We start from the raw sequence: 26,439 nt of genomic DNA, 5'->3' as shown, positions 1-26,439 counted from the left end.
TGATTGTTCAGCAGTTAGTTGTGATTCCAGTGCTCTCGCAAGACGGAGTGAGAGCACGTCCTTCTACTCCGCCATCTTGAACCACTCTCTCCGCCAAGATGTTTTAAATGTGGAATAGTAACATTCCCTTTCCCCCTTATCAATCCTTCATAACTTCACTGAAGCTGATCAATTATTTAACCTTGCTCGTTCAATGTCAAATGAGAAACCTAATTATATACATACATCTTGTTGTAAAGCTACTTTCAAAAACCTCTTTTTTTTTTTTTTTTTTTTTTGCGGTACGTGGGCCTCTCACTGTTGTGGCCTCTCCAGTTGCGGAGCACAGGCTCTGGACACGCAGGCTCAGTGGCCATGGCTCACGGGCCCAGTCGCTCCGTGGCATGTGGGATCTTTCCGGACCGGGGCACAAACCCGTGTCCCCTGCATCAGCAGGCGCACTCTCAACCACTGTGCCACCAGGGAAGCCCCAAAAACCTCTCTTGATAGCTAATATTTTAGCAAAAAAAAAATATTGGATGCATTCTATAAATGAGGAGAAAGTATAAATAGTACTAAGAGGGACTTACCTGGTGGTCCAGTGGTTAGTACTTCCCCTTCCAAAGCAGGGAGTGTGGGTTCGATCCCTGGTCGGAGAGCTAAGATCCCACATGCCTCATGGCCAAAAAACCAAAACATAAAACAGAAGCAATATTGTAACAAATTCAATAAAGACTTTAATAAATAAATAAATAAATAGTACTTAGATCCCAAGCGTACTGTATTTACTACACTGATACATGTGCTTCCATCAAATCCTTTTCAAGTATCTCCTTTTATTCATAAGGAAGAGAAAAGAGCAGTTATAATGCTAAGCCCAAAAGGATGCTGAAGGAAACCTAGACAAGAGATGCCAGGTCAAGCTAGGGGAAGGCTGGCCTTCTTAGTACGTGGCTCCAACCAGTGTTCTTCCTTTATCTGTGGCAGCTGTAAATGCAGAGGACCCTCCAGAGTCTAGGAGAATGAGAAAGGTTATCTTTGGCATCATCCCACGTTTCTGAACCTCTCCCCAACCTCTTTTCCCCTGTTTCCTAATGTACCCAGTATCCTCCTATTGTCCTTTGCCCAAGATACTTAATTCTTTTTTAACCAAAACCTTGATTCTTTGAGTATGTAGTAGCATTTCTTAAAATGAGATCATCAGAGCAACCTTTGTTTAATATAAAGCTGTAATGAAACAGCTAATTGAAGAAGACAACTTTAAAGTGTAGTTTTATTAGCCAAAGGTATGTGTTATATCTGGTTGGTAGAATATATCTAGAAATAGGGAAAGCCTGCTATTTAGTAATTCAGTTAAAATGTAAATGTTATCACAGCATATGTTGATATGTCTCAGAGTGTGCTTTCATTGTACTCAGGTTTTGAAGTTTAAGATCCATTGTAGTTAAATATCGTCACTGGAACTTCCAGAGAGATAAATCCTATTTCTCTTACTACACTGCCCACTCCTTGAAGACAGATACTATATCTAATATGTCAGTTTCTCACAAAATACCTACCCTGTGTCTTTTAAGTGAAAATATTTGTTGAAGAAAGTAAGGACAGGATTCTGGTCATCTCCAACTCAAAGTCCCCAAAGTTCCCTCATTATAACTCAGACCTTAGACCTGCTCTTTCCACCATCCTGCAAGTGCATATTTGCAAGTACCTGTTGGATATCTACATCTTAAGCACTTTAAACTTTACATGCCTAAAACTCAATTTCTTTTCATTCAAATCTGTATATTTTCTTCTGCAATGGAAAAACACCATTCTAGACTCCAGAATCTGCCTGTAAGTGTCAGCGGGACCCTCTAGAATTGCCTTTGTATCCTTTCTGTCTTCATTGTCCTTCTGTTATTGCATCTGCCCTAGCTCAAGTCCTTGTTACCTCTTCCCAGTGACTGGCATAACTTTTCTTCTAATTCCAATGCCTTCTTTGCATGGTCCCATTTTAAACACTGCCAGAGCCATCTTATAAGGCATAGTTCTAATCTAGTTTCATCCCTGCTCTTTACAACCTTCATTGGCTTCCGAGTGGCTTGGCGTGGAACACTTTTCCTCAGGTATCATACATTGCAGGTAACCCCAACCCAACCTTTCTCTGTTCACATCATTTTGTTTTTCTTCATCCTTTCCCCCACCTCCATTTCTGCCTATTTATCCAAGACTTCTCTGTAACAGTTGATCCTAGTCCTTCTGTCTCTGTTCCTCCTCAGATCTACTGTCTCCTTCCTCTATGCTTCCGTAGCCTTTAGCTCCTTTAGCTTCCGTAGCCTTTAGCTTTCTTATGGTGCTTATCACATCCTAGCCTTGAGAACAGCAATTGTATCTTGTTCATTTGAGATTCCTCCTCAGCATCTGGCAGAGTGCCTTGCATGCACTGGACACCCAGTATTTGGTGAGTTAAATTAATTCAAATGGATCTTTTTATTTTAATTCCTCTAATACGCAAATCATTCTGGAGCCTATGCCACTTTTAATGTTATTTTCTAATGGAAATTTTCTAGTAGGATTTTTGTTTTGTTTTAAGATAAACGTAGTAGTAAATTTTCAAAAAGCCTCAATATCAAATCCCTCTTTTTTTGGGGGGGGGTCTTTTATATGAGTTGGTCATACAGCATGTTAAGAACCAATCTGGAAATACTTTTTTTTTTTTTTTTTTTTGCGGTACGCGGGCCTCTCACTGTTGTGGCCTCTCCCGTTGCGGAGCACAGGCTCCGGACGCGCAGGCTCAGCGGCCATGGCTCACGGGCCCAGCCGCTCCGCAGCATGTGGGATCCTCCCGGACCGGGGCACGAACCCGTGTCCCCTGCATCGGCAGGCGGACTCTCAACCACTGCGCCACCAGGGAAGCCCGAAATACTATTTTTTTAAAATGAAATTTATAGAAACACTTTTTACTTAAAATGATAATATAGTTTGTATCTTATTGTCCAGATAGATATATAGATCCTTTATAAATAAAATATTAGCACTGTAAATAATGTTAATATGTATTATATTTATACACAATAAATTTACTAAATCTACTTTTGGTGTGATGATGTCTTTTTTGTTTGTTTGCGGTACACGGGCCTCTCACTCTTGTGGCCTCTCCCGTTGCGGAGCACAGGCTCCGGACGCACAGGCTCAGCGGCCATGGCTCACGGGCCCAGCCGCTCCACGGCATGTGGGATCTTCCCGGACAGGGGCACGAACCCGTGTCCCCTGCATCGGCAGGCGGACTCTCAACCACTGCGCCACCAGGGAAACCCAATGATGTTTTTGTTTTTGTTTTTGTTTTTAATTTTTATTTATTTATTTATTTATGGCTGTGTTGGCTCTTCGTTTCTGTGTGAGGGCTTTCTCTAGCTGCGGCTAGTGGGGGCCACTCCTCATCGCGGTGCGGAGGCCTCTCACTATCGCGGCCTCTCGTTGCGGAGCACAGGCTCCAGACGCGCAGGCTCAGTAATTGTGGCTCACGGGGCCAGCCGCTCCGCGGTATGCGGGATCTTCCCAGACCAGGGCTCGAACCCGTGTCCCCTGCATTGGCAGGCAGATTCTCAACCACTGCGCCACCAGGGAAGCCCCCGGATGATGTCTTTTAAACCATAATTTTTTATAGTCACACATTTAAGGATGAACCACACTGACCTGTTTTTCTGAATCATAATTAGGGGAAGCTATTTCTCACCCAAAAAAGATACTCCCCAAATGGCATATTAGGCACTTAGAGGAGAGGTCTCAGATTGCCTTTTCCCATTGGACCTATAGGATACTTTCTTAGCTTTTGCCTTTGGGACAAACTTAATGATTTGATCCCAAATTTGGGTGGATGGAGGAGGGGCTGCCTTAAAACAACCAAACACACAACAAACGGTACTAAAAGGAAGAGGGAGACTTCTAGAGAATGAGGCATAGAGCATAGTTTTACTTGTTAGGGGTTTTTGCTTGCCCCTTTTCTTTGTCCAGCCGCCTAGTTCCAGAGGGAAATGACAGAGGAGATGTTCTCCTTACCAGTGCACTTTTGTTTTCCCTGACTTGGGTTTCTGGCCTGAATCCGTGACTGCTTTTCTAGTGCCAATCAAAACTAAGAGACATTTTGAGGACCCCCTTCCCTTAAAATCTAAACCACACAGTGCTTTGCACACAGGGCAGCCCTTGCTGTCACACCTCGGTGCCTCAGGAGCCACTATCAGAACGTGAAGTTCCGTCAACGCCTCATTTCTCAAATCTTCATTGACCCTTAGGCACTGTCCTATAAGCTCGGGAATACACGGCTGAACGAAACAGACTAAAGCCAGTCTTCGGAAGCTTTCATTCTAAGTGATTATATTAAATTCTAGCTCCATTTAGCCCTTATGCCTGTTTACTCACAAGACTTTATAAGTAAAACTTAGCCTTACTATATAGAGGACTATGCCCCAGCTTGTTTTATTTAAGGTTATTTAAAATACTTTATCGGGATCTACCCAGTTGTGTTAGTCCTCTAATAAGCCGTTTAGTCCAAGCTAAGAGCCTGAAACAGAGCCCACTTCACCACAAATTAGAAACCGAACTGTCTAAAACTGATTGGGTTACCTATCCTGGCTCAAATCTGAACAGTCTCAAAACTTCCTTTAACGACCGCCTTTTGCAAACGGAACGCTAAGGCCACGCGGCTTCTCGAAGTCCCGAATAGGGACGCGCAGCTGCGGCGAGGCAGTCTCCCTCCCATCCGATAGGGGATAGTCGACCTCCAGAGGCTGGGTTCTCTCATCCCTCTACCCGGGGAACGTCACTACCTCCTCTCGCCGCCTCTCCACTGCACGCATGCGCAGGCGCGGACGGGAGCGCGCACCGAGGAGCCGAGGGAGGGGTCACGAACTCTGACCCCCCCCAAATACCCAAACCCAGAAAGCTCCCTGCCCCCATTTTTTTAACCCTCCCCCCTTCAGCTTTCTCCAACCTGTCTCTTCCCGGAGCCCCCCCGCCGCCCAGCAGCCGCTGCAGCGGGGCTGTCGTCTACGCCCGGCGAAGGACGTAGCTCGGCAGAGGAGCGCCGGTAAGAAGGGACGGGTGAGGAGAAAAGCAGCTGCAGCGGCGCCCGGAGCGGGGACCGTGGGGAGGTCCCTTCCTCCCAGGTACGAACGGACGCGCCCCCAGCGTTCCCAACAGCCTGTGGCTTCGGCCGGCAGAACCCGCCCTCCGGCAGTGCCGCGGCGCGCTGCTCGGGGCGGGCTGGGAGCGCAGAGAGCGGCCGCAGCAGCGGGACCGAGTGCCCGGGGCTCCGAGAGAGGCCGAGGCCGGAGCCGGAGCTCGGCGCGGGGCTCGGAGCCCGGAGAGGGGCTGGGGCGGCGGGCGCGAGAAGGAGTCCCCGAGCGGCTCGGCGCGCACGGCAGCCTCTCCCGCGGCGCCTCTGACCTTTCACCTACAGGAAAAGCTTCCGTCTGGGTGGCGCTGCCGCTTCCCCCGCCTGAGGGAGCCGCGCGCCGCCCCCGGGTCCGGGGCGCCGCGTGGGCTCGAGCGCCGGCGGGATGCGGAGAGGCCGGCCTGGCTGCGAGTGGCCGCGAGCCGAGGCCCGGATCCCTTTCACCGCGAGCCTCTGGCTAGTTCTCGTGCTTACACAGGACGGATGGAATAATGCTCTCAACTTTCACGACCGACGGGGGCGGGAGTGGCCGCTGCCTTTGGACCCGTATCTTTTGAGAAATAAAATGGAACGGCCAAGGGTCCTCAGAGCAGTGGGCATGTCCAAGCTTCCAGTAGCTCTTTTGTTAAGAAACTGTACCTCCGACTCCAGCAGATGCCGTTTTACGAATGACAAATGTTGCCAAACCTGTCTCGTAACCTTCACTAAATACGTCAGCTGTTGAAAAAAAAATAATAACTGGAAAGGAAAAGCAAAAAGACTTGAAATGAAGCCCTTTAGGGGTTTTGTGCCTCCGGAACTTGTAAATAGGCCTTCGACTTTGGAGGGTTTTTGAACAGTGTCTGCTGTGCGGTTGGTTGATACACAATGATTGATTTTAGATTTTGCTTGTGTGTCAGTTTGGTAGATCTAAAGGAGATATTTCTATTTATTCTTTTAAAAAAGTGGGTCGCATACAATGTAATTTCATCATTCTTTGTAGGGACATGTCAGTCTTTTTTTAGGAAATCAAAGGCAGCAGACATTCCCAAAATATCTACTCTTTGTATGTCTGCTACACAAAATATAATTCCTACTCCTGGGGAATAGAAAAGACAAAAGAAACCGCATATGATAAAGGCTTAACAGTCTATATAATCATGTAACTTTTAAAAGTCATATAGGACCCGGTGCACCCTCTTCAAATCTTTTATGAAAGCCATGGACTCTCGCTAGAAAAATGCACCTTCCCATAAAATTTTGCGTACAATATTAGAAGTAAACAGAAGTTTGTTCTTGAGTCCTTGCTAACAGCCTTAGTATACACAATAAATGCTGTACCCATCTAGAAAGATTGGATTGAAAACAAAAAAAAATTAGAACTGAGTTTTAAAGGTGGGGAAATTTAAATGAGGGAAGAGGAGCTTGGCACTGTATATTGGGGAATAAACAACATTCCAGTTGTCCTGAACAGAGGCCCCTCTGGGACTGGTAGAAGATAAAATGCGAAGATGAGGAAGTCAGACTATAAAGGAATGCTGCTTTGTGTCTGCAGTGGCAGGCATGTTATAGGGGCTTAGTAAATACTGAAAAAATACCAGGAGAAGGGCTGAAACTTTATTCTTTGACCATTAAAGAGACATTGGTACTTCTGAAACAGGAGACTGAGGATGTGTTTCAGTTCTGTAAGCATCCTGAGATCTTGCTGTTTGTCAAAGGTGCTGACACAAAGTTGATTTTTGCCTTCTAGGGGCTTTTCATATACACAGTTTGTGTATATTAAATAATCATCCAGGAAAGTCAGTTCTGAGAGTAGCTGAAATTTGTTGTCTGTTTCACCCCACCAAAATATAAATTTTACAAGGGGAAGTTTGTTTTAATACTCCCTGCTCAATCCCTAAAATTTAGAAAAATGCCTGGCTCATAGTAAGCACTCAACAAGTATTTGTTGAATGGAAGAATATTGAATGAATTATTGGATCAATGAGTATGAACATTTTTAAGGCACTTCATAGACATTTTAAGGTACTTCATAGACATAGGCAAATTTCTTTCTAGAAATATAACAATTTATACTTACATCAACAATATGTAAAGAATGCTTATTTTTCCTCAGTTTTTTGAGTTAAATTTAGTCTTGGAAAACAAATATGTTGATCTAGTGATTCCATAGCATTCATGGTAGAGAAGCCATTAGCAAAGACATGGAAACATGAAGCAACATGGTAAATTCAAGGATACAAGTAGTGCATATGGCTAGAATGTAAGGTTTAACAAATGACACCTCACGTCCATGGGCTTCCCTGGTGGCACAGTGGTTAAGAATCCGCCCGCCCATGCAGGGGACACGGGTTCAAGCCCTGGTCCGGGAAGATCCCACATGCCATGGAGCAGCTAAGCCTGTGCACCACAACTACTGAGCCTGTGCTCTAGAGCCTGCGAGCCACAACTACTGAGCCCGCGCGCCTAGAGCCTGTGCTCCGCAACAAGAGAAGCCACCGCAATGAGAAGCCCGTGCACCGCAAGGAAGCATAGCCCCCGCTCGACGCAACTAGAGAAAGCCCACGCACAGCAACGAAGACCCAACAGAGCCATAAATAAATAAATAAACAAACAAATAAATAAAAGGACACCTCATGTCCTATAGTTAAAGGAAAGGCTTTGAAGAATATTAAGAGCTAAAATTTTATTAAATATATATGTTAGAGCCATCTGGCAGCACAATATTAAAGTAGCATTTGGGTGAGTATTAATGGACTTTGAGGTCAGGAAACTGGGAGAATGGCAGGAAAGGGACAACAATCAGTGTCAGATAATCCATGAGTAATGAAATTGGAACAGAAATGAATGAATGATGATAAAAGTCACTAAAAACTGTAGTGTAACTGGCTTAAATGAATCTCAGAGGAAGAGTTTTTCCTGTGGGAGAAAATAAGTGGCCTTGTTCAAAAGACTACAACATTAGCAGTGTCCTTGAGATCTACATACAGCGCAAGCCAGGAATAGAGATGGAGTTACCCTGAAGAGATCTGTTCAGGACCTTCTTGTCTGATGGCTTGGACCCCCACGAATTGCATAGGAGGCAGCAAGACTTCTGGGAATTTCATGCCAGCAGAAATGCTGCCAGCTTGGACTGAAGGGGACAGAGATGGGATGAAATGAATGAAGGCTGTTGGATTTCTGGGACCCTACTGCATGGGCAATAGAGCTATTCAGTTTTGAACATGTGTTATCCTTCAAGAAAAGGGAAGAATGACCCCCCAAAGATGGGTCAGAGTTTGGGAGGTCTGCCACTGCCATCATGGACCCAGAGCACACAGACCTGCGAAGTAATTGTCTCCTTGGTTGGTTCCAGAGAGGTTGAGGGCACTACTTTTCAATCTAGTGAGAGAGAGTTGAGTAATTAATCTAAATATTGTGTATTGCTTTTAGAACAAGTAATTGAAGCATTTAAGGTTTTAAAAGTAATTGAAAGAAATAATTCAGACAATTTGGCAATTAATATTAATTATAATTACAGAATATTAGTGAATTTATGATAGTATATAATATGATAAAGTCAGAAATAATTTTTGTATTCTTGACTACCTGATACAGAGAAAAAGCAAAAGCCGAAGTCAACCCATTAATCTTACTGGCTCTCAAATCCATTTGAAGACAGTTTTACATTAAAATTCAAATTAATAGAACAATGAAGAACAATCACAAAATTCTAGAGAAATCTAGTCTTCTGAATGAATGCAGTTATTTTGTCAGTGTTTACAATATACTGCTTTAAAAGTGTGTTAAATAACTACAGGGATGTAGTTTTTTTTTACAGGCTCGGTTGCCCTTATTCAGTTAATAAACTATTCCTAATCTATATCAGAGGTCTGCAGTTTAGGCTTCAGTATCTTTGAAAAGTGAAATTGGTTGGTATTGAATAGTTTGGGTTTTTTTAATAGACGTTTTCAGAATTTATAAAAGCACAGTGAATAGTTTTATGAACCCCTGTATAAACTTCAGCAGTCTTCAGTAATTGTCAGCACGTGGCCATTCTTGTTTTGTTTATTCCTTCCCACCCCCACCCACACAGCTGGATTATTTTGAAGCAAATCCTAACTATCATATAATTCCATTTGTAAATTCTTCAGTAAATATGTTTTATGGGTATAATTGTAAATTATACAGTTCAGTAATTCTTCAGTAAATTCTTCAGTAAATATGTTTTATGGGTATAATTGTAAAAAAGCATCTTTTTACGTTTGGCAGGACACTTGGCAATTAAATCATGGCAACCATAGAAGAAATTGCACATCAAATTATTGAACAACAGATGGGAGAGGTATGTCTAGTTTACCGTTCATTCACTGCTTCACCAAACTTATTTATACCAAGTGTAGTGTATGCTAGGTTTTGGTGGTACAGAGATAAAAGATACCCTTGACTTTAAGTGCACTTTGATCAAGTAAATCAGAAAGAGAAAAACAAATACTGTATGCTAACACATATATATGGAATCTAAAAAAAAAAAAAAAAAAGCTTCTGAAGAACCTAGGAGCAGGACAGGAATAAAGACGCAGACATAGAGAATGGACTTGACACGGAGAGGGGGAAGGGTAAGCTGGGACGAAGTGAGAGAGTGACATTGACATATATACACTACCAAATGTAAAATAGATAGCTAGTGGGAAGCAGCCACATAGCACAGGGAGATCAGCTCCATGCTTTGTGACCACCTAGAGGGGTGGGATAGAGAGGGTGGGAGGGAGATGCAAGAGGGAGGGGATATGGGAATATATGTATACATATAGCTGATTCACTTTGTTATACAGAAACTAACACAGCAAGGTAAAGCAATTATACTCCAATAAAGATGTTAAAAAAAAAACCCTAAAAAAAAGTTCGCTTTGATCTAGTGAGAGACAGTTGAATAATTGGACAATCATAATAGGATATGGTAAGTGCTGTGATAATTGTATAGGGTGTTATGAGAGCACAGAAGAAAAACAACTAATGAAGAGTTGTGGTAGAGTGAGGATCTAGCCAGGGAATGTTTCTGAGATTCCACAGGTGTGGAATCTGAGGTTTAATGGACCAGTAGAAGGACATCTATGTCAATAGATGGGTCTTCATTTTTTTAAAAAGTTATGTCCTAGTAAGAAGTACCATAATCTAAAGGTTTTCAAAGTATCATCTAGGAACTCTTTCAGAGAGTCAGCAAGGTCAAAACCATTCTCATAATAATACTAAAATGTTACAGTATTTGCCTTTTCACTATCATTCTCTCACAAGTATATGGTGCAATTTTCCAGAGGCTGCATGTCATGTGATATTGTATGATGAAATATGTCAACATTTAAAAGGTGTACATAACTCACTGAACCAGTGTTTCCCAAATGACCAATGCACAATGTTACACAGTCACTCATGAGTAAAGGATTCACATTGCAGGATAGATTTTAGTATATAGTTTCTGATTCCACATTGCAACTAACCTCTAAAAAAGCTATCACTTGTCAAATTTTGGTGTCATATTAAAGAACAGTTTACACAGTTTGAAGAAACAGTTAAGATATTCTTCCCTCTTTTACCCAATAAACGTAAAGCTTGATTTTCTTTATATATTTTAACCAAAACAACATGTTGCAGCAGGTTGAATGCCCAGGAAGGTATGAGAATCCAGCTTCTATTAAGCCAGATATTAAAGCAGTTTGCAAAAATGTAAGTCAGTGCCACTCTTCCCATTGAATTTTCTTTTGTTTGGAAAATTATTTATTTTTCATTAAATATGTTACTTATGTTAACATTTAATGGGTTGTTTTTATTTTATTTCTTTTATTTTTTAAATAAATGTATTATTTATTTTTGGCTGCATTGGGTCTTCGTTGTTGCATGCGGACTTTCTCTAGTTGCAGGAAGCAGGGCTACCCTTTGTTGTGGTGTGCGTGCTTCTCATTGCTGTGGCTTCTCTTGTTGTGGAGCATGGGCTCTAGGTGTGCGGGCTCCAGTAGTTGTGGCTCGCGGGCTCTAGAGCGCAGGCTCAGTAGTTGTGGCACACGGGCTTAGTTGCTCTGCGGCATGTGGGATCTTCCCGGACCAGGGCTCGAACCCGTGTCCCCTGCATTGGCAGGAAGTTCTTAACCACTGTGCCACCAGGGAAGTCCCTGGGTTATTTTTAAATGAATTAATAAATATTAAAAATATTTTTCTATTTGAATTTCTAATACGGTAAATATCAGTAGATACAACCTACATAAACAGAAGTTCTTTGGGCTCTCAGTGACTTTTTTTTTTTTTTTTTTTGGTGTGTAAAGGGTTAGTGATTCAGAACTTTGCTGTAAACTTTGCATAGAAAATAGTCTTGATGAAAATAATTTCAGAGAAATAGAAAAAAGTTGGAAACAAATCAGCTTTGCCATTTTAAAATTGAATCAAGGAATTTAATTGGCTTAATGAGTTTATCCTGTAAAATATTTGCCTAGCAACAACAAAAACCGTCAATGCTAGGCTGTTCTTTTTGTTCATGAACTTGCTCTTCCCCAGACTACTCCATCTCAGTAGATGGCAACTCTGACCTCCCAGTTGGTCAGGCCAAAATTTTATAGTCATCCTCGACTCTTTCCTCATATTCCACGTCCAATCCATCAGCATATCTTGTCAGCTCTCCCTTATAAAATATCCCATATTTAATCATTTTTCACTGCTAGCATGGCTGCTACCCTGATCTCAGCCTATATCTCTGCCCATATATTATACCCAAGTGCTGCCATTATCTGTGCAATAGCATCCTATCTGGTCTCCCTTAATTCTGTTCTTGAACATTCATAGTCTGGTCTTTGCACTAAATCTAGAATGATCCTATTTGCAAAAGATCCTGCCACTTCTCTTCTCTGTAAACCCTTCAGTGGATCTCCATGTCATCCAGTAGGAAATCAGTCATTTTATGGCCTACTAAATCCTATTCAGTCTGGCCCCTCTTGTCTCTCAGATCCCACCTCCTACCATAAATCTCTGTCTCCCATTCTATTTCACTCACACAGCTCTTGGTGTGCTCTTGCCTCAGATGTATGGAACACACTCTTCCTGCCCCACAGGCTGCTGCTTCTACCTGGGATGCACTTCCCCTAGCTAGTTCTAAGCCTTTGTCTGCTACTTACTCAGGTCTGTGCAAAAATGTCATCTCCTCATCACTGTCATTCCATCAATGACTCTCACCTTATTCTGCTTTATTTTACTTTGTAGCACTTAATACCACCTGACAATATTATTTGCTTATTTGGTTTTTATCTGCCTTTCCTCACTAAAATAAAAGCTTTATGAGAATAAAAATTTTGTTTTGTTTATTGCTGTATCCAAGGACTCAGAACAGTGATTGGCAAATAGAATGTACCCAATATATGTTTGTGTAAATGGAAGGTGAAAAGGAGAGGAAGGGAAGGAACCAAAATAGTGAGATCCATGTGTTCTTACTATTGTAGCTTTATTTGCACATTTGTTTATTTCTGTAGGATAAGATGTCAAAGTAGAATTGCTAGATTTAATGGTGTGTGTGTATGTGTATTATATTGAACGTATGTATGTAATGGTATGCTTTTCTAGTCTAGCTTTGTCTCAAGGTATGAGAAAATTGTGCTTAGAGAAGAAAAAAGATTAAGTTGACTTGATTACTAATGACATGATTGTGTTAGATTGTTACAGAGCAGCAAACTGGCCAGAAAATCCAGATTGTGACAGCACTTGATCATAACACCCAAGGCAAACAGTTCATTCTGACAAATCACAGTGGCTCTACCCCAAGCAAAGTCATTCTGGCCAGGCAAGATTCTACTCCAGGAAAAGTTTTCCTCACAGCCCCAGATGCAACAGGTGTCAACCAGTTTATTTTTACAACTCCTGATTTGTCTGCACAACACCTCCAGGTAAATAACTAGAGTTTCTTTTTATCTTACCCTTGAAAAACATAAAAAGCATATCATAGGTGTAAGTCCTGACATTAAGACTTTATGTCCTGCATGTTCGGTAGGAAAAAATCTTGCATAAAATTATGTGCTGCCCTCGCCTACGAGCCACTATTCCTTTCCGCAAACATCCTCACACCCATATATTTTGGTGGGTTTTTAGTGGCTCACAGTAAGAGCCCATCTGGCTAGTTTGGGCAGGAAAAGATTTAACAAAGAATGTAGAGAGCTCAAAGAACTGTTAGAAAGGCTGAAGAAACACTTGTAGGTCAGGTTTCCAAGAATAACTACTGGAGCATGCTTCAGAACTTCTTCTAAGTGACCTTCTGCTTCTGCGCAGTTAGGAAGCTTCCAAATCAGGAGCATCTATAGAATTCTATAGCTGCAGTTTCCAGGACCAAGATGCCTGTGCCTTGAACAAGCAGCTGCCAAATCAAGATGTTGATATTCTAGCTGCCAGCTTTGTCACTTTTGCTTCCTCTTTTGTCAGTCAACTACATCTTCATTGATGTAGCAAGCAGTCTATCATGGTTATGCAGCTGTTTGTACCACTGGTTGCTATGCTTGAATACAAATACAATGAACCCCTAAGTTTGCCTCCAGAGACTTTGAGGAGGGTGAGCACCAACTTAAAACTGGGTTCTGTATTTTGTGATGAAACAACTGATCAAAGAAAATCCCTTTTAGGATTGAAAAACTCCAAATTCATAAGATACCAAATTATGCCTATATATCCTGATCGGTTCTATTATTCCAATTACATAATTTATATTATTTTTAGAAACAGCTACGGTAGAAAATGGATAGGATATATAAAGTTATCTTATCAGAAAGACGGAAGTCACTAAAAAAATGTATAACATTATCCATACCTTAATTTCTTTATTTTCTTAACTAACAGACTCGATTTTTTTTAGAACAGTTTTGTGTTTACGGAAATATTGAGCATTTAGTATAGAGAGTTCCCATATAATCTCCGAACACACAGTTTCTCATATTATTAATATTCTACATTAGTGTGATACAATTGTTATAATTAATGAACTAGTAGTATTTATACATCAACTGCAGTCCATAGCTTTCCCTAATTTTTACTTAATATCCTTTTTTGTTCCAGGATACGATACTACATTTGTCATGTTTTCTTAGACTCCTCTTAGCTGTGACAGTTTCTCAGACTTTCCTTGTATTTGATGATTTTTGACAGTTTTGAAGTATAATGGTCAGGTATATTATAGGTTGCCCTACTGTGGGACTTTGATGTTCTTTTTTTTTTTTTTTTTCATGGTTAGACTGGGGTTGTGGGTTTTGGGGAGGAGGATCACAGAGGTTAAGTGCCATGCTCATCATATCATATCAAGGGTACTTACTATCATCATGTTTTATGACTGGTGACATCACCTGGCTTAAGAGGTGATATAAGATTTCTCCACTCTAAAGTTACTCTTTTTCAAAAGACTTTCTCTATTTAAAATTTAAGATGATATTGGTACTTTGCCTACGTTATGGATCATCTCTAAGAGCAATGAAAGAGAAACAGGTAGAGGATAGAATCTCCTGGACCAAAAAGATTTGATTTCTGGTCTGGTGACCAAGATGGGATGTGGGCAAGCCCATTAACCTCTCAGTGTCTCTTCCACCCTTAGGAATAATAGCAGATAAAATATTAGCACCATTTGCAATAGATACGCTATTAAAGAAAAGACTGATACTTGTCGTAGATGCTTTCAAAGGACATCTAATACCAGAAATTGTTCGTTTATTTAAGTTTTCATTGAAGACTGATTTTTATGGTGATATAAGAAGAAATGATGCCACTATAACATAGTAAGGGACCGCTATTTTATTTTATTTTTTATTTTTAAATTTTTTTGGTTGTGCCGCTTGGCTTGCATGATCTTAGTTCCCCTACCCAGGGATCGAACCTGCACGCTTGGCAGTGAAAGTGCGGAGTCGTAACCATTAGACTGCCAGGGAATTCCCTGGGACAGGTATTTTAATGACTGTTTAAAGTTTTTAAAATCAGAATTATTCCTGAAGGCATTCACACCCCTAAGAGAAGAAAAAGAGTCAAAGTAGAGGTTTATTTTGTGGGCTGTTTTAAAGCAGGGGAAGATGTTTACTAAATGACGCATTTTTTGGCTTGAATTTAATTTGTTCACATTTCAAAAGATTGAAAAAAAATGACGGAAAGATTGAAAGATAAACCTAAAAGAAGAAACTAGTATTTCTTTGCCAGTATTACATTAGCTGTACCTAGTGGTGAGCTCTTAATATAATTTAAAGAAGTTTGGTGATTTGCCCAAGGCCACCCCACCTAGTCCCCACTAACTTGCTGTCATTAACAGACTCCAGAGTCCATGCTCTCAACCTCTACACGTAACCCAAACCTTAGACAGCTCGAAAAGTTTATACCTTTGTATATCAGTCATGTTCCATAGTTATAAGTAAATGCTTTAACATTTTTTTCTTTATAACTCCTTTTCTATTAAAAAAATTCAGATTTATCTTTTTATGCTGTTATAGCTTATTTTAGTCATGTCATTCCATGTGGAAATATTTTGAGTTATTCAAAGACAAATGTCATGATAGGACTGATAACTGCTGCAGTACTTTAATGTGTTCCATATGAATAATAAATACGTAATGGGTGAGATACAGTAAAAAATACTCAACGTATTTGTGTGTTTAAGACTCTGTTTACTTTAATGAAATTGTTATGGAACAAGTTATCGAACAAATTAAAAAGGTATTATTTCTGTCTGTGCTTTTTATAACATGGGAGTTTTAATCTATATGTAAAGAAAATTAAGAATACTTTCATCGATGCATGCCTAATGGAGTTCAAAGTTTCAGAATAACTTATGAAAAAGAAAGCAAAAAGTAAGATTGACTGAATGTTCTTTTAATTTTTTACATGAGAATATTACTAAGTAACAACAAATCATTGTGTTTTTGTTTGTTTGTTTGTTTGGGGGGGTTTTCTTTAGCTCTTAACAGATAATTCTTCCTCCGAACAAGGACCAAATAAGGTTTTTGATCTTTGCGTAGTATGTGGAGACAAAGCATCAGGTAACATTAAAAATAACCTCCTATATGTGTTCTCTTGTTAAAATAACTATCTCACTACCATGTTTCTTCTACTGAAAGTAAAAAGAAAAAGAAACAGGTTGTTTTTATGATTCATATTTGTAGCCTATGAAATTTAACTGATTTTTCCCCAGAGCTTTTTATTCTCCTAAAGGTTTTTTATTTCAGTGCAGTTTAATGTGATCTTGCAATGACATAAAATGCATATTTCAAAGAGTTATGAAAGACAGTTTCACTTTTTGAAAGTAAACCAAACGTGGAAATTTTTCTGAATGTGAAACCAGTTTTGTCAAAGGAATTGCTTAAAAATTAGTTGTGATCCTTAATAACATGTATAATTAGGTTGTTAATCTACCTGTTGAGTCCTGTTCTCATTCCAGGAATACAGAGTAACAGATTATTGAGGTGGAAAAGCTCTGGTTAACCTCTGTGTAATGCTCTGCATAGCTGAGCAGGCACTTCTCCAATCCTATTTCTAGTACTCAGGGTTATGCCATTTTAGTTCCTTCATGCCAGAAATACACACCCATATTTGTTCATATAGATTCACAAGTGCCAATGGGATAAGTTTAAGGGCCCAGCTTGTTTTCTTTCATCTTTTTTATCTTTTCCATAGCTTCATTAAAAAAAACCTCCACTAGAGCTTTTCCCAGAGTATATTCAGTTTGTTAATAGTTGTGCCAAAGAGATGGTTTGTGAAACGATAGGCTTATCAAAGTATAACAGATTTCTCCAGAAATTTAAAAAGTGGAACTCACAATGAGGAAAGATTATTAGATTTCAAATACTAACTGACATTATATTCTTTTTTTGGAGCAAAGTTTTTAGAATAAAATAACTTTTTGCAGTATATAACAGAACTATAATTTGTAAGTGATCTCAGAAGTGAAAATAGTTTTTATATCATGGGGTTATGGGTGATTTTGTTTCTTCTCTTTCCCAAATTTTCCATGCCATTGTTAAGATTACTTTACAAAATTTAAAAACTCATACTGTAATATATTTTATCAGAGAATAAGTTTGTGCTATTCTCTGGTAATTCCTAAAAAAATTTTTTTATGTCATAAACTCAGAAATCTCAGTTTCATTTCATGTTTAAAGGGAAGAAATGGGCTTATTTCATTTCAGTTCTGAAATATGTGACTTTTGTGTTTTCTTAAACATTTTGTCTTTAGGGCGTCATTATGGAGCAGTAACTTGTGAAGGCTGCAAAGGATTTTTTAAAAGAAGTATCCGAAAAAATTTAGTTTATTCATGTCGAGGATCAAAGGACTGTATTATTAATAAACACCATCGAAATCGTTGTCAATACTGCAGGTTACAAAGATGTATTGCGTTTGGAATGAAACAAGACTGTATGTATTAGCTTTAAAGGAGAGAATACTTTTTAAGAATTCAAGCACACTCTTAGAAGTGTGTTAAAATTAACACGTTAAAATATGTCAAATATATATGGTTTTTAATTTAAAGTTTTCCAACTAGAAATATAGAAATATGTGAATATGTATGTATTTTTTATACATTCAACAAATCTTTATTGAGTGCCTATATGCCAGGCATGTATTTTTAGTTTGAACATGGTAATAATAATAATAAAAAACCAACTAACTAGATACAAGTTTAGTTTTTGATTAAACTATCAATACTAAAGTGATTAATAAGGTAATGACAATAGCTAGTATTGAGTTCTCATTATGCTTTACTCTGTGTATAGCGTATGAATTAACTTATTTGTTCTCACAGCAAAATTCTCAGTAGATGCTGCTGTTATCCATTTGACATTTGAGTGAACAGAGGAAATTTAGTAACTTGCCCAAGGTCACACAACTAATAAGTGGCAGAACTTGGACTTTAATCTTGGCAGTTTTTTTTTTCTCAGAAAATGTATATTTAACAGCTACAGTATACCATCTCCTAAGTATCATGAAATAAAATTGCTATAAAATAAATTAAATATATTACCTCTGTTTTATAAATGAAGACTAAGCAATTGAATTGCTTCTCAAAAGTCTCCCTGCCCTTAACTGAAAAAAGATTTAACTTGGGTCTATTTGTGGTTCTCTATTAGTATTGTTTTCAGTTGGTTAAATATTACTTCATTTTTTAATACTCTTATATAGGTAAGTAAAGGACTCCTAACTTCAGGTTTCCTTTTTGACAGTGAGCTTTTAAAAAATAGGAGGAGTTCTACATTTCTGCCACGGCTGGGGCAGGGAGAGAAAAGAGAACAAGAGATGCACATTGGCCAGTTTTACTATTTTGAAGCAACTTTGTTGAACTTGCAAAAGATTTCTAAAGATTGATGGTTATCTTTGGAGTTCAGTTACTGTAACCATGTCTCCCATTAGCAGCATTGCTGACCTAAAGCTTACATTTGTAATTGCCTGTAAATTCTGCATTGTGATATAAGTTTGACACATTTTTGTAGCTGTTCAGTGTGAAAGAAAACCCATTGAAGTATCAAGAGAAAAATCTTCCAACTGTGCCGCTTCAACAGAAAAAATCTACATTCGAAAAGACCTTCGAAGCCCATTAGCTGCAACTCCAACTTTTGTAACAGATAGTGAAACTGCAAGGTATAGTAAAAACAACCAAAAACCACATATATCAAGGAGCTGGTAATTTGTTTTTCTTCCCAGTGAAACTAAGGCTAAAATTTGTACTTATTTGTTACAGGTCAGCAGGACTGTTAGATTCAGGAATGTTTGTGAATATTCATCAGTCTGGCATAAAAACTGAGTCAACTATGCTGATGACACCAGATAAGGTGTGTTTAGTACAATTAATTTAAAGCTTAAATTTTTTTCCTTTTCTCCATCAATTTGGCCAATAGATTTGGTCTTAAATATTCCCTGTTACAAGTTGCTTTTTTTTTTTAAACATAAATTATCATCAACTATTTGGTAGTGTCAAATGACAAAACTAAAAGATTTTAGTGATGAGTTTGATGTCCCTTATTTAAGGGAAAACAATCCATAGATTAGCAGATTACAGTGCTCACAAGCAGTGGAACACTCTTCCAGAGGAAATTTAGTCAAGAGTGAGTTTTATAGAGCATTTGAAGCAGCAGTGAGGAAACAGGGCTTAATTGGCTCAGAGGTTGGGGATTCTCTTGTGACTCTATCGAGTCCTGTTGTCTAGGGTAAGGTGAGCTCACTAAAGCTGGAGCAGGAGGATTGTGACTGGTGTATGATAGGTTTCCTTGACAGGTGTTTCCTTTAAGTGCAAACTGACCTAGGTTTTTGAAGTGGACCAGGTCACTAGAGCAGCCTCCGTTTTGCGAGTCCTGATAATACAAATTAACTTTATCAGTAAAAATGTTCATTATTCCACTAGAACAATTATAGCTTCAACATAAAAATGACAAACATTTAAATGTCTTCCAGGTTTCTTTTTTTATATATATATAAATTTACTTATTTTATTTTTGGTTGCGTTGGGTCTTCACTGCACGCGGGCTTTTCTCTGGTTGTGGTGAGCGGGGGCTACTCTTTATTGCGGCGCGCGGGCTCCTCATTGCGGTGGCTTCTCTTGCCACGGGCTCTAGGTGCACGGGCTTCAGTAGTTGTGGCATGCGGGCTCAGTAGTTGTGGCTCACGGTCTTAGTATTTGTGGCGCATGAGCTTAGTTGCTCTGCAGCATGTGGGATCTTCCTGGACCAGGGATCGAACCCGTGTCCTGTGCATTGGCAGGCAGATTCTTAACCACTGTGCCACCAGGGAAGCCCTCTTCCAGGTTTCTTTCATCTTGAAATAAAAGTCCTCAGAAATAGAAATGTATAAGTATAAAATTCTTTATATTCCTTTTGTGTTCTCCTACAGATTTTACAGAATTAAGACACTTAAAATATTTCAGGTGAAGAGAAATTCCTAGCGCACCTCTCAAAACATTGACTTGAGTCAAAAATAGGAATAGGGTTGCATGAGCTCTCATATTATGTATCCAGGTCATCTGTGTTCTCTTAGAGAGTTGGAGCAGCTCTTTATTGAGCAAGGCGTCTGAAAGAGAAAAGGTTTGCTTATTTAGATCCAGCATGTAGAGTTTCTCTAGTGTTAAACATTTTTCCTGAAGACAGATTTCAGAGAGACTATGAATAGTGTTTCTCTCAGGCTATAATGTGATCTGGTTTCATATGCCCTATAAGATTATTCAGTCTATATATGGCCAGATTTATGCTGTTATTTGTTGCTTGATACTTTAAGGCACTCTTAATACTTGTGCTCTGGAGTCAAATTTCATCTGCTATTTACTAGCTGCATAACCTTGGGCAAGTTATTTGACCTCTTAGTGCCTCAGTTTCTTTCCTCATCTGTAAAATAAGGGATAATAAGAGTGTCTACCTTACAGGCTGAGCTTTAGCATGTTGTTATTAATTGAGGAGATTTGGTATCTTACCATAAATATACATCGTGAGGAATTACATACAAGATTTCACTTATCCTTATCTACATGGTTTGTGCTTAGAATGGTGGTTACAATTTCATTGACATTACCTCCATTAGGAAAGGAAGAGAACTAAGTTTTGTTGAAAAATTACTATTTGCCCAGACATTGTAGTTTTCTATATGCTTTTATATTAAATTGTATTAACAGTCTTGTGCGGTTAGTTTCTGACGAATGGTCCCAAAACTGTCAAGTTACAATGTGAGATCTTTCCACATTAAACATCTAGTTAGGTACACGTTATGAAATGGAAGAGATTATATAAGTGTTTAAGTTTTAGTTGAAAATTAGAACACCTAAAAATGTTAACTCCTTTTACTCATATACATACAAGAAGGCTGGAGCAGTGGTTAGGAGCATGGGCTTTCCAGTCAGACAGTCTGACTTCCCATCCTGCCTCCACTGCTTACTGCTGGAGTGACGATGAGTAATTCTTCTTATCAGTAGTAAAGGGATGATGATTCCTATTTCACAGGGTTGTTGTGAGGATTAAGTAAAAAACATGTAAGTATCAATCCTGTAAGAAACTCAGTAACTAGTGGATTACTCAGTAAATGATTCTAGGACCATTCATTAATTTGGGGAGAGCACAAAACTTATTTGCCTACTTATTCAGTGAAATCAATTTCACATAAACTAAAGAATTGATAGAAGAAACGAAGTTTAAGACTTCCCTGGTGGTGCAGTGGTTAAGAATCCGCCTGCCATGCAGGGGACACGGGTTTGATCCCTGGTGCAGGAAGATCCCACATGCCACGGAGCAACTAAGCCCGGGCGCCACAACTGCTGAGCCTGCCAGCCACAACTACTGAGCCCATGCGCCACAACTACTGAAGCCCACGCACCCTGGAGCCCGCACGGTGCAACTACTGCGCCCACGTGCTGCAACCACTGAAGTCCGTGCTCCTAGAGCCCGTGCACTGCAATGAAGAGTAACCCCCACTCACTGCAACTAGAGATAGCCCCCACACAGCAATGAAGACCCAACACAGCCCCCAAAAATAAATAAATAAAATTAAAATTAAAATTAAAAAAAAAAGAAACGAAATTCAAGGAAACATATATATCCTCAGGGTTAATAACACTAAAAACAAAAACCGTAAGGGTATAATGAGGGGACTTTCTCGGTGGTCCAGTGGTAAAGAATCTGCCTTGCAATGCAGGGGACGCGGATTTGATCCCTGGTCAGGGAACTAAGATCCCACGTGCCACGGGGCAACTAAGCCATGTGCCACAACTGTTGAGCTCGCACACCTCAACTAGAGCCCACATGCCACAAGCTATAGAGCCCACGCGCCCTGGAGCCTCTGTGCCACTACCAGAGAGAGAAGACCCGCACACTGCAACTAGAGAGAAGCCTGTGCACCACAATGAAGAGCCCGCATGCCTCAACGAAGATTCCCCATGTGCTGCAACTAAGACCCAATAGAGCCAAAAAAGAAAAAAAAAAAAAAAAGCTATAATGAAAAAATTTAAATATCTGTGGTCCTATCAATAGGCCATAGAAGGCAACGAAGGGCCTTTCATTAGGTTAGGGTAGAATAATTGGAGCATTTATAAAAGAATGACTAATGAATTGAAGCACATAAAATATATAAAAATCTGAATTTAAAATGATACTCAGAATTCATCTTTCATCGTGAGAGGTTGCTATGGCATTGATTCATTGCTCTAAAAATAGATAAGTAAAAGGAAGAAAAATCAAGCACCTACCTGCCTTTCCTGTACAGATTATATTTCTGGGTAGTCAGAGAGTTAAGGATAGAAAGTTTTTTCATAAAAGAATTATAATTTATATGCATAAAAGAATACACATTAACAAAAATAAAGAGCTGAAGACAAATAGGAAAACGTGCAATGTATAACAAAAGCCCAGTATCTTAAATATGTAAAGAGACTTTCCAGCTACACAGTGCCTGATGTTCAATGCATTTAACACAGTGGCTGGTAAAAGTTGACATCCTAGAAGTCTGTTCAATAATCCACTTTCCTTTTTTTTCTCTTTTCATTAATAAAACATTAATTTTATCCTATATAACTTTAAAGTTTGTATAATAAGTTTTGGAAATTACTGTAATAATATTATCAGAATTTTAATGCTAAAAAGAACTTGAAAGACCATCTAATTTGATATCACTTTACAGAGAAAGCAATTGTTACATGGATAGATTAGCCAGTAAGTGCAGTTTTTAGTTTAAAGTAACTTTTGTATAAACATTTCCTAGGAAATGTACCTGATATTTTTAAACTTGTAGTTTCCTCAAGTTCCTCAAAGCTTAGAGCTCTTTGATTTTACTTTTTGGATTTCATTTATCTTAGAGTACTTTTCTTTTGGCATTTCATACTCTAGAATTAGATATTTCAGATTTAAAAGTTTACTGATACCAATTTGCAGAATTTTAATTTTTTTTTTTTTTTAAAGGCTGAATCATGTCAGGGAGATTTAAGTACATTGGCAAGTGTGGTTACATCATTAGCAAACCTTGGAAAAACTAAAGATCTTTCTCAAAATAGTAATGAAATGTCTGTGATTGAAAGCTTAAGCAATGGTGATACCTCTTTGTGTGGATTTCATCAAGAAATGCAGACTAATGGCGATGTTTCAAGGTAAGGTCTGTTTTGATCATGTGTCCTTTTGCTCAAGTGTCCTTTAGTATTTCTTAAAATATGTTTATGTTAAATATTATTTACAGAAGTTTCAAAAAACATATTTCTATTAGACTTAGAAAACTTAAGGCATAAGTAAATTTTAATTGAAAAATTCTATTCAATATAAAATGTCCAGCAGGTTACGTTGTAAACAGTGAGCCATAAGTGAATATGATAAGATTAGAAATGTAGTCATAAAATTCAGGAATTTTTTTCAATAAAGATGATAATTTGGGTCTGATTTTTCAGATATCTTAGTTGCCAGATTTAATCTTTTGTGTATTTAAAGTTAAATATTTGTCTTACTAGGCAGTCATGTTCATTTTCCCCACCAATTTCTAGTGATGAAAATAGATTTTAAAAACTTAGTTGAATCAATTACAATTTTAAGTTTACACTTCAGGAAACTCAAGAAACTCGTATCAGAATTCTACTTTTCCTTCTTTTGGTATTAATACTTAGGATGCAGAAACCAGATTTTTTCAGGCTTTTTTCACACTATTCATCTTCTGAAATATTGAAGAAACTGCATTTAAGAGTCTCAAATAAGTACTTTGTTAAATATGAGATTTTAAAGAACTGTAGAAGGCATTTCATTGTAAAATATGGGGAGCTATTTTGACTAGTTAATTTGCTAATATTATTTGCCATCCTGATGTCAAATCCTTATAGTTCAGATATAGCTATGTTACCATAAGTTTTAAAGTATTCTCTGAATTTTTAAACAAAATTAAAACCTAACTTTGTGTTGTGTAGAATACAATAAAGTCAACATAAGTTCTTGCCCTTGTTTTTCTAAATAACTTCTGTATGTAAAATAAATGGGCTGATACCTTGTAGTATCAAACGTATAACTTGTAAAAGCATATTTTCATACCAAAACATAAGAATTTTTCTCCCCTTAAATTACATAAGTTTTTTTAAAAGACTTTAATTCTCTGGTAAAATACATTAATATAATAATATAGTTTTTCATACTACATATTTGAAGTTTAATTTGTTGCTTTTGGAGAGAGTGAGTCAAAGACATCACTGAAATAGAATGCTCAGTGATACACCAAAGTTCTATTTTCTAAACAATTTTTAAGGCCTAAATCTTAACTTCAGAATTTTATATAGAATTTTCATTTTATTGTGGAGATTGGCCAAGCTCACAGCTTCTGATGTCTCCTTATAGGGCATTTGACACTCTTGCAAAAGCATTGAATCCTGGAGAGAGCACAGCCTGTCAGAGCTCAGTAGAGGGCATGGAAGGAAACGTACATCTAATTGCTGGAAACTCAAGCATAAATTACATCGAAAAAGAGGGGCCACTTCTCAGCGATTCACATGTAGCTTTCAGGGTATTTCTATATATATATATATATATTTCATAATTTTTATGTTGGTTACCATTTTGATTTTAATTGTCCTTTCAAAAATCAAGTATATTTGTTGTGCTTTTAAAGTCAGAAATACCCCTGATAGAATTTGAGACAGCAGCTAAAACATATAAAATAATGGCTCAATAAAACATCCTGTTTATAAATCATAGTCATTATATCAAATAATGTGTTTAAGAGTATAAAAGTTAGCTTTTAGAACATTTAGACATTTTTTTCATTTATACTCTATTAAATATAGTTTTGTTGATGGTGGTATTTTTAACTTAATATTGGCATTTGTGATGTGTTGAATCCACTGGTTTATCCAGTGCCTAGCTACTACTACTTTAGTGTAAACCAGTTATCTAAGACCCAGATATTCTGCTTTTACCAAGTAACTACAAAGAACACAATTAATTATATATTGCCCCAATTAGCTAGCTCTCAGCTTTATTTTAAGAAGGTTAAAATTATTTAATTCTAACTTTTGGTTTTTAACTTTTTATACTTTAACCACTTGGAGAAGGTACATTTGTAATTTCTTTTTTGCTTCCTTAAATATGTTAATTTATGATGGAAACAATACATGTGGAATACTAGAAACAATGCATGTAGAATATTAGAAAATAACTTTCTGGCATTTGATTTGTCATTCAAATCATATTTGGACCACAGCTATAGAGAGGCTGACCATTGAGGCCCTACATTAAGACCCTGCTGTTTTGACCCCTCCATTTTAACCGCTCTTTATCTTTGCTCTGCCAGTTCTCAGTACTATTAGCGAATCATATGCAAGTGATTGCAAGTACTTAGGAGATTTCAATTAGCAATGCATAGCAGTCCTGGAATACCTGAGGGTAGTTGCTCTTGACTTTACTATAGATTATAAATTTCCATGGATTTCTTACGAAAATATGCACAGTTATCAAATAGATATGTGTGCTACTGGCAGAAATAATGAACACAAATCTAACACTGGCCAGAACTGCATATGATAAAATTTATTCTTGTAAAATTGGACTTGTAGAAATGGCCCAGAGAAAACTCACAGTGACTTAAATAATAATGGCTGTAATTTGATATAGGCAATAAAACATATCAGTGAAACCAGTCTTTATGGAACATTTCACCAAAGATAATTTACATGGAAAAAATTAGAAATGTTTTACTTGCACTTTACAAGAAAAAATTTTATGGGGGCTGTAAGAACAGGCAGTGGGAATAATCAGTGTCATTCTTTAAAATTTTGTTTTGGACAGGTGAATTGGGGAAATTAGAACTTTTTTTTCCCTTCTAGAATTGGTTTTTTTCATTCTGTCTTTGACCCGCCATACTCTGGGTATCCTCAGAATCAGCACTATGAAGTTTCTTGCTCTCCTGAAAAGGACAGCTCCTTCTTTCTCTGATTCTTATTTACAGCCTCTTGAGTTTTACTTTTCAGTGAGTTCCCAGCCTGGTACTGTCATGATTAGTTCTCTCGTTGAGATTTTATGGTCATGAGTTTCAAGCCCTGATATCTATAATCAAAAATTCAGTCCTCGGGCTTCCCTGGTGGCGCAGTGGTTGAGAGTCCGCCTGCCGATGCAGGGGACACGGGTTCGTGCCCCGGTCCGGGAGGATCCCACATGCCGCGGAGCGGCTGGGCCCATGAGCTACGGCTGCTGGGCCTGCGTGTCCGGAGCCTGTGCTCCGCAATGGGAGAGGCCACAACAGTGAGAGGCCCGCATACCGCAAAAAAAAAAAAAAATTCAGTCCTCCCAATTGCTGAACTAACTAGCATTTTGTTTCTCTCTGGCATTTTTGTGTACAGTGCAGTTTGCACACGCTTTCATGCACATTCTTT

At 38.5% G+C, this 26,439-nt stretch overlaps 1 protein-coding gene across 2 annotated transcripts in view; it reads left to right on the top strand.

Annotated features, from left to right (window-relative positions):
- Positions 1-9,380: 9,380 nt before the first annotated feature.
- The window catches only part of NR2C1 (nuclear receptor subfamily 2 group C member 1), a gene marked incomplete at both ends in the record, with an annotated part of 34,976 nt that continues 17,917 nt past the window's right edge, over positions 9,381-26,439 (top strand). For both annotated transcript variants that reach the window (XM_079715749.1, XM_079715748.1), the window contains 8 exons: positions 9,381-9,434; positions 12,781-13,011; positions 16,041-16,122; positions 17,316-17,495; positions 18,569-18,716; positions 18,817-18,907; positions 23,006-23,190; positions 24,410-24,575. In XM_079715749.1, the coding sequence (XP_079571875.1) occupies positions 9,381-9,434; positions 12,781-13,011; positions 16,041-16,122; positions 17,316-17,495; positions 18,569-18,716; positions 18,817-18,907; positions 23,006-23,190; positions 24,410-24,575 (1,137 nt within the window). The remainder of the gene's footprint in view (positions 9,435-12,780; positions 13,012-16,040; positions 16,123-17,315; positions 17,496-18,568; positions 18,717-18,816; positions 18,908-23,005; positions 23,191-24,409; positions 24,576-26,439) is intronic.

This window comes from Hyperoodon ampullatus (assembly GCF_949752795.1).
Source record: "Hyperoodon ampullatus genome assembly, chromosome: 11".
In the NCBI taxonomy this organism is placed as follows: domain Eukaryota; kingdom Metazoa; phylum Chordata; class Mammalia; order Artiodactyla; family Ziphiidae; genus Hyperoodon; species Hyperoodon ampullatus.
Note: the sequence above shows the minus strand (reverse complement) of the source record. Positions and strands in the feature narration are given on the sequence as shown.